The sequence below is a fragment of the Mytilus galloprovincialis genome, chromosome 9, assembly GCF_965363235.1.
Source record: "Mytilus galloprovincialis chromosome 9, xbMytGall1.hap1.1, whole genome shotgun sequence".
In the NCBI taxonomy this organism is placed as follows: Eukaryota; Metazoa; Mollusca; class Bivalvia; order Mytilida; family Mytilidae; genus Mytilus; species Mytilus galloprovincialis.
Genome location: NC_134846.1, coordinates 41362743 through 41372210, shown reverse-complemented (window position 1 = coordinate 41372210; position 9468 = coordinate 41362743). Strand labels below are relative to the sequence as shown.

Sequence of the window (9468 nt, the reverse complement as noted above, 5' to 3'; positions counted from 1 at the left end):
GACTTGAACGTCTTCTTCCACCAAAAACATATCATAGTTTATGCGTATAATTCCAGAGCAGAAGATATGATATGGTAGTATTTACACAATGCAGTAATAAAACGTCACAAAACCATTTATAAATTACATTAAGCATACTCTGCATAATCAGGAATCAATATTCTGTCAGATTCATGTGATATTGTTTGAATTCAAACTAATGACATCTAACGAGAAAAAATATAAACCACCGAGTATCACTCATTTGATAATTGCCATATATATATATAAAAGCTATGCACCTTTTCAAAATTATACTTACTACTACAATGAAGCATGCCTCGTTTCAATGTGAATTGAGACAATTACCCTTTATTGTAAGTCTGTCATAATTCTACCAAGTTTTATATAAGAAAAAATAAATGCTTCTATCAACTATGTTTATTAGTTAATAAATGATACGGAATGCATATTCACATACAAAAAATGATAATGAATACTTAGTCACATACAAAAAATGATAATGAATGCATATTCACATACAAAAAATGATATACAACAAAGGATAATGAATGCATAGTCACATACAGAAAATGATAATGAATGCATATTCACATATAAAATGGTTAATTAATGCATTGTCACATACAACAATGCACCACACTTCAGTGTTCAATCATCTTCAACGTAATAAATAAAATAGGCACAGCTTCGAAATGATTTCATACTTTAGCTGTCTTGAGTATGTTGCAATTAGAAGAGCAAAATATTACCTGAAATCGAACATGTGTGTAACAATCTTTTTTTTTAAAGATCGTTTTTCCATTCAGTAGTATGTTGACAAGATGGAGGATTTGGCGGCAAGCTTCGGATATTCATAATTCAGATATGGATTATCCCCCTTTATATAACTTCAACGATTCGTCATCCATTAAATTTAATGAAATAAAACATGGTGTTTCAAATCATTTTTATATCTCAGTTTGACAGTCTGTGATACAAGCCATAAAATGCTACGGAACATTTAAAACGGTAGAAAATAACAAAAGGAAAAAGCAGAGTAAAATATATAACCCAAACCATTTTACCATAGAAAATGGTAGGCGCATCATTTGCAAAAACCCACTGGGCGGCTATAAATGAATCTTCTGCCCATATCATAAAGTTGACAACGGACATAAACAGACAAGTATACTCTATTGATATCCATGATGATTGAATATCCGCCTTTCCATAGTTTTTCATTTGGAATAAGAAAACTGTTTGAAAATAAATACCAATAATCGTGATAACATATGTGTATGTCTTAGTTGGATTTTGATTACATGTATGTACCAGTAAAATATATGGAATTAATCTCATAGTATATAAACATAACGATCCAACAAAACTGACAAGAATAAGATAGTCTTTAGATGTAAAATGGCTTTCCACTTTCGTCGGTTTGCAGTCTGACTGAAGTAAGTAAAAACATTTGATTAAAACAAACAAAAGTATTGTCACTTGAAATCCGTTGAAGATGTTTAATGCCTCTTCTACTGATTCATCGTTTGAAGTGTTGATTTTCAGAATTAGAAAAATAGTGCTTGGTATTGAAATAAGCACGGGAAAAGCAATATTTGCAAATATCCAAGTCCTGCGTTTATTTATTTCGGAATTCGTATTTTTTTTAATTTGATCATAAATGGTTTCGTTCTCATTTCTACAGACTAAGGGTTCATATTCTCCAGCACTTGAACTATCTTGAATGTTAGACGATGGATTGCTGTTTTTAGAAATAGTTTTCTTCTTCGGCCATAGTTGTGTAATGAATAAAATAGTCAATAGAGAATATTCAAGTCCAGCGGGTTCCAAGAAATCCTCTACCTTACGCAAAATTGAACTAATAGAGGAGTTGCTTGCACATGTATTTGGTTTAGGGATTTGTGTAGCATTGATGGTAAAATCTTTGACATCACGGACCGAGTGAGCAAAGTCTATAACAATCACTGTTATGTTAATTAAAAACAAAACAAGTAATCCGTAATAGAATCTGAGTTTACTCACAAAAACTCGTTGCGAAAAGTAGGTTAAAAATCCTGTTTGGACTAGTCTGTAAGTAAACAAAAAAACATCGCAAAGAATACGATTTTGGACATCATCGATTGGATAGTGATTTATAAGACAGTCAGCATGGTATGCAATAAAAATGCAACTGTATGACAAACAAGCTAAGGTAAACAGCCATAGAAACTTCATCATGATGTTGTTACTAACATCCCAGCTATCATTTACTTCTAATACATCTGGTTTCAATGATGCATAAATTAATAGAATTATGCAAATCAATATAGCAAGACCAGATGTCACTTCCATCGTTGTTACGAATAGAAACGTAGAATCCTGCTCAGTCCCAAACGATCCTATCAATAATATTTCACAAAGGATAACAACTACACTGACAAGGAATACTACACCAGAAACACTTCCATCATGCGTGACGATTCCATTCAGATATTGATTCTTTGGATCACCAGCCGAAAATGGCAGGACAAAAATAGCTCGGAACAGTCTTTTAAACGGAGTCATTTCTAACAGCTGAAGATAAAAATGAAATTACCATAAAATCATTTGTGTATTAAATATGTATAATATCTTTATCTGTTTTTAATCGACAGATATTTAGGTAAAGTGGTAGTGATTTCGGAAATATCTATACAAGTGATGCATTTTCAGTCTGTTGATTACATTTGTACACTTAATCAGTTCATATGTACTGCTTGATACTTATGCTGAGTTCACACATAATTCGAATTCGATTCGCATTAACTAATTCGAATTAGTTTAATTCGCATTCGAAACGTTTCACGTCCTAACGTCAATTCTAATTCGAATTACAATGCGTGTCAAATTCGCTTTACTGTCCAAACGACGTTAACTTTTAATTCGTATCAATTCGAATTAAAAAAAAATGGGGAGTGTGTGAACGAGACTAGCGAATTCGATTCGCATTCGATTCGAATTCAATTCGAAGTAAATGTACGTGTGAACGAGGCATCAAGGATGAGAGAACGTCATATAGATATATACATATAAACCCAGGTCAAGCCAAAACATATTTGATTGGCTCTGGCCGTGGTTTCAGTAGCGTTGCGTTCTCTTAATTCTGTGATTTAATATTTGTTTACCCTCGTTCCATTCTTTTAAGTTAAGCCAAGTGGGTCTTCTTTTTATGGTGTTTTCTTATGTTGTGCCGTATGGTATGTTTAACAACATTGAATGCCAAACGGTTGCTTTTACCTGCTTACATCCACCTAATCGGAAATCAGGTAGATAGTTATTTCTTTGGCAATCATACCTCGATTCCTTTTCGTTTTTATTAAGAAAACGCTATATACTAGGTAGTTTCAGTCTAAAATGAAGTAAAGCTATATACGTATCGTATACTGAGGTTTTAATATTAATGTTAATTTAAAATGCTACAAGTAACCAGTTGACGCTACATAAATGTTTGAAACTGTAAAATATATATCAAACCTCCAATATAACCGTAATCTAGGGATGTATAAAACACCCACCCATCTACTAGTTCCTGTTGTTGATTTTGATGATTTTAAATTTAGTTACATTGAAAATCAGATAGCTACACACTGCAGACTATACGCAGATTAAATATGAAAAATATCATACAAATTAATTAAATATAGACATTACTTACTGATATTTTCTACTTCTGGAGGTAATTATAATGACTTATAAATATTCCAAAGACATACATGACATAGGCAGTGCAAATACTGATATTTGCACTAATATAGCTCGTATCAATCATGTAACTATATTTGGTTTCATAATTACTTCCTGTTATTATTTGACAACTTGTGAATGGGTTAAAATCATGAATTTCTTCCTCAATGCTCAATCGAAACGTTAATCATACATGTACCATTGTTGACATTTATTTTATGTGAACAAAGGAAAAACCACTTAGTACAGAAATAACAGTGTAAATGTATATTTTTCAAATAATTTGATATCTGGTCTGGACTTTTCATACACGTATTGTACATGTAACAAAACTGAGAATGTAAATGGGGAGTGTGTCAAAGAGGAGACAACAATCCGACAAAGAGCAGAAAACAACACAAGGCAACCAATGGGTCTTCAACCAAGAGAGAAAATATCGCACCCGTCAGCTGGCCCCCAAAGTGTATTGATAGTTTTTAGAATGTATTAACATGCTACTGTAAGCAATATTAGACATTATTCAGTAATGTAAAGGCATTTGATATTATATTTTTTTTTATGTTAAAATGAAACTTTAAAAGGCGATATGTTATGTAGCGAAGAACCTTTCAAAATTTTATTGTTCATTTCCGTATTATCAGTTTGATTAGTAACTTTTATAAATTTATTATTTAGAATGAAGGGGACACAATTTCCTCGATGCAACCTGCTTTACTTGTAGAATCTGCTTGTATTGTTTATATAACATAATACATGAACATGTGCACTAGTTCTGACCTGTTAACACATGACTGAATTCCTAATTAAGCATAAATTACTGACGTTAAGATGAGGTCGGGTTTGGATACAAGAATTAGTATTCAAACATTGACAGCAAAAACATCTTTCAAACAGAGCCATATTATAATGGCCTTTTGTCATATTTTTAACATTCGATAGATTTTTGGAAGTTTGATTTATAAATCTATCGAACTAATACGGATTCCAATTATCAACTGTAAAATGAACTCTGCTATAGAATTAGTCATCAAATGAACCAGGATTATAATTGAATACGCCAGACGAAAGTTGGATCTACATAAGACTCATCAGTGACGCTCAGATAAAAAAAAAGTTACAAAGCCAAATAACCCTTATACAGAATTTTAACGCTATAAGAGATTTTTTCATTCTTATTGTTGTTTACTGACTTGAAAATATTTTTTGTTTTGTATTTTGGAAAACTGCTATCTCATGTGCAATGATATTAGTATTAAAATAAGTATGTATATAAAAATAAGGAGATGCAGTATTATTGCAAATGAATCTTTCAAAGTTGAAATGAAGTGGATGTAAGCAATTATAGGCTACCATGCGAACGTTAACACAACTTATGTACACACAACAAAAAAGTTGAAAAGGGCTTAAACTCACCAGATCTATACACTATCTATCTCTATTTTGTCTGTTGAGTGTACTTATTTGATTCTCGGTCAATTTTCATTTTTATATCATGTTTATGTCATATTTAAAATAGTTCAACACAATACAATATCAATTTGTTTTCTCTCAATACAAACGATTTTTGTATGCGCATTATGTCGTAGATGATATGGCCGGACGGTTTGTTGTTTTCAATAGAACAAAAACTTAATAACAACGTCACAAGGCAATATATATATACATATATCGTTTAAAAGCTTTTGTATGTTCATGTGCATGTTCTATCAGATACAGGTTATAATCTTCACTTCTCTTGAACTGAATTTTAATGTGCGTATTGTTATGCGTTTACTTTTCTACATTGGTTAGAGGTATAGGGGGAGGGTTGAGATCTCACAAACATGTTTAACCCCGCCGCATTTTTGCGCCTGTCCCAAGTCAGGAGCCTCTGGCCTTTGTTAGTCATGTATTATTTTAATTTTAGTTTCTTGTGTACAATTTGGAAATTAGTATGGCGTTCATTATCACTGGACTAGTATATATTTGTTTAGGGGCCAGCTGAAGGACGCCTCCGGGTGCGGGAATTTCTCGCTACATTGAAGACCTGTTGGTGACCCTCTGCTGTTGTTTTTTATTTGGTCGGGTTGTTGTCTCTTTGACACATTCCCCATTTCCATTCTCAATTTTATAATATTTGAGCTCAAAACATTCTTACATTAATAGCATGTTCCTCCTCAAAATCGGTTTAACTCTCGAGGATACATGAAAGGTTGTATTATATGCAATCATATCAATTATCTTTATTTCCATATTCGTACAAATGTGAATGTGTAATATCTTTAAGTGTAAGCCAGTTGCTCGTAATTCTAACAAATATATTTATTCAAATACGTGTATTATGGGGACGAAGTCCCAAATTACGGTAGAAAAATCAATAATAAAAAAAAAAAAAAATCGGGAAAATTTCCCGAATTTTTCATTCTACTAATGAACTCAAAATCGTTAACTTTTTTTCAGATCTACTTCCTGTTCCGGTTTTCTCCGCTTTTGCGCAGATATCTGTCTTGTTTGCATGAGACTTTGAAAAAATTTATATTTATCAGTCTAGTAAAATATAAGATTGGATCTCAATACAAATTCAATTTTAATAATTGTTTGATATGAAAAAACGTTACCTGATGAAAGCGTTTCTTTTGTTTACATCGAATATGACGTCATAACTTAAAGAACGTCACAGCTAAGCTAATGCCCTAACAACAGAATCAAAATCGGGAACGTTACGTACGGTATTTTGGTTTCTTTTATCAACGTGATTGAATTAGAATAATACATACATACTTCATCCCCATTCACAGGTTATGCCTGCCTCATATTAGTGATCAAATGCCACATTGAAAAAATGCACTATACTAAGGGACGACATCAAAAGTTCAATGGAGGATAAAAAACTTAATTCAAATAGTTTTTTCACTGACCCCCTACCCCCTATTAACTTAATTTGGAAAAAAATGATTGACCCATATGGATATATGTAAAAATCAATGTCGGATAACCAAATCTTGCTGCAGTTCAACCCCCCGCCCCCAAACTATTTGAATTCAGTTTTTTATCTGACATTGATCTTTTGATGTCGTCCCTAACCCATATTAAGCGTTGTCAATAAATAAATACGTTATTCTTAAGAGTAAATCATTAAATGCCCATTTGTATGTTAGTTATAACAATACTATGCTTTATTTAAGAAAACACTCCGTCACATTGACATGTGAAACAAGAGGTAAATACATACAAAATACAATCACATGCAATCAAATAAATAAATAAAACAACTTAGAAATGAATATAAAAAAATACTTTACTTTATATTATAATATTTTCGTGAAGCTTTTCGTATAAAGGAGGATAAAGTAGCCTTCATCGAAGATTTTCATTTTATTTAATGTCTTGTGAATATTGTTTTTATTGGGATAGTGTTTCCCTCGAGCAGTATTTAATTAAATGGCGGTAATAACGACACCAATCGGATGGCCATCATACAGAAAAGAATTATCCTTCTTTGTACGTATCATTTCAAACTGTCACGTTTGTAATAAAATTTAACAAGTTTAATGTAACAAATCGTTTTTAATTTTTAATTTCCCTCTAAACTTTCATTTTGACAGTCTGTGATACAAGCCATAAAATGCCACAAAACATTTAAAACGGTAAAAAATAACGAAAGGAAAAAGCAGAGTAAAATATATAACCCACACCTTGTTACCATAGAAAATTGATGGTGCGTCATCACGAAATAACCAACGGGCGGCAATAAATGAATCCTCTACCCATATCATCAAGTTGACAACGGATATAAACAGACAAGTATACTCTATTGATATCCATGATGACTGGATTTCCGCTTTTCCATAGTTTTTCATTTGGAATAAGAAAACAGTTTGAAAATAAATACCAATAATCACTATAACATACGTATAGGTTTTAGTTGGATTTTGATTATCTGTATGTAAAAGTAAAATATATGGAATTAATCTCATTGTATACAAACATAACGCCCCAACAAAACTTACAAGAATAAGATAGTCTTTAGATGTAAAATGGCTTTCCACTTTGGTCGGTTTGCAGTCTGACTGGAGTAAATAAAAGCATTTGATTAAAACAAACAAAAGTATAGTCACTTGAAGTCCATTAAAGATGTTTAATAAGTTATTTAATGATTCGTCTTTTGGAGCGTAGATTTTCATAATCAGTAAAATAGAGCTTGGTATGGAAATAAGCAAGGGGAATGCAATATTTACGAATATCATTGTCATGCGTTTAGGTTTTTCGGAATTCGGACTACAAGGAATGTTTTCATAAACTGCTGCATTCTCATTTACACAGATTAAAGGTGCATATTCCCCACCAGTAACACCATTGCGAATTTTAAACACTACATTACTGTTTTTCTTCTTTGGCCATAGCTGTGTGATAAATAAAATAGTCAATAAAGAATATTCAAGTTCAGCAGGTTCCAAGAAATTCTTCACATACAGCAAAACTGAACTAACAGATGAATTGCTTGCACATGTATTTGGTTTAGCGATTTGTGTGTTATTTATACTGAAGTTTTGAACGTCCCGGACCGAGTGAGCAAAGTCTATTACAATAACTGTTATGTTAATTAAAAATAAGACAAGCAATCCGTAATAGAATCTGAGTTTACGCACAAACACTCGTTGTGAAAAGTAGGTTAAAAACCCTGTTTGGACTGATCTATAAGTGAACAGAAAAACGTCGCAAAGAATACGATTTCTGACATCGTCAAGTGGATAATTATGTATAAGACAGTCAGCATGGTATGCAATGTAAATTCCACTATATGTCAAACTAGCTAAGGTAAACAGCCATAGAAACTTCATCATGATGATGTTTCTAACATCCCAGCTCTCGTTTGTTTCTAGTATATCTGGTTTAAATGATGCATAGATTAATAGAATTATGCAAATCAATATAGCAAGACCAGAGGTCACTTCCATTGTTATCACGAAAAGAAACGTAGAATCCTGCTCAGTCCCGAATGATCCAATCAATAATATTTCACAAAGAATTACAACAATGCTAATAAGAAACACTACACCAGAAACACTTCCATCATGAGTGACTATTCCATTTAGATACTGATTCTTTGGGTCTCCTGCTGAAAATGGCAGCACAAAAATAGCCCTAAGCAGTCTTTTATACTGTGTCATATCGGATACAATAACTTCTAAAAGTAATAAAAAAAAATACATTATCAATTTCATTTAACATACTTATAATCTCTCTCTCATCCTCCCCCTCTCTCCAATAGGTTAATGTGATCACTTTCTGCTTAAAGCTAAATCAATAGTTTCAGTTAACTACAAAGAATTTCATAAAATATCATATTTTAATGCTTGAAACAGCAAACAGTGTTCCATATGGGTATACATATACGGGATGTTCAGCTTATCATTCAAAAATTTAAATATAGTTACTACTTACAGATTACTTCTATTTACGGTGTTACACAGTCGGTGCAAAAAATAATATTGCACCTAAATAAATTATATCAGTTAATAAAGAACATGAGGATTTCGTAAATACTTCCTGCCTTTTCACAACTTTGAACGGATTTTGTAGTGAAACTCTTCCTTAATGTTGATCGAAACTTTAAACATATATATCATTGATGACTATTTTATTTTTGCATACAAAAGGAAATAAATGCAAAAAATAAAAGTGCCAGTTTTAATATTTTTTGAATTTTCAAACAAGTACAAACAAGATCACTAATTTTTTATATGTTGTAGTATGCATTGTATAACTATAAAACTTCATATT

General features: G+C 31.9%; 2 protein-coding genes across 2 annotated transcripts; both read right to left on the bottom strand.

The window, feature by feature from the left end:
* Positions 1 to 407: 407 nt before the first annotated feature.
* On the bottom strand, positions 408 to 4875 carry LOC143045015 (uncharacterized). The gene is made up of 2 exons (XM_076217287.1): positions 4856 to 4875; positions 408 to 2530 (listed from the first exon to the last, which is right to left on the bottom strand). The coding sequence occupies exons 1-2, from the start codon at positions 4873 to 4875 to the stop codon at positions 958 to 960; spliced, it is 1593 nt and encodes a 530-aa protein (XP_076073402.1). The 3' UTR covers positions 408 to 957.
* A 1955-nt stretch (positions 4876 to 6830) lies between these two features.
* Positions 6831 to 9255, bottom strand: LOC143045014 (uncharacterized). The gene is made up of 2 exons (XM_076217286.1): positions 9130 to 9255; positions 6831 to 8872 (listed from the first exon to the last, which is right to left on the bottom strand). The coding sequence occupies exon 2, from the start codon at positions 8853 to 8855 to the stop codon at positions 7278 to 7280; it is 1578 nt and encodes a 525-aa protein (XP_076073401.1). The 5' UTR covers positions 8856 to 8872; positions 9130 to 9255; the 3' UTR covers positions 6831 to 7277.
* Positions 9256 to 9468: the final 213 nt, after the last annotated feature.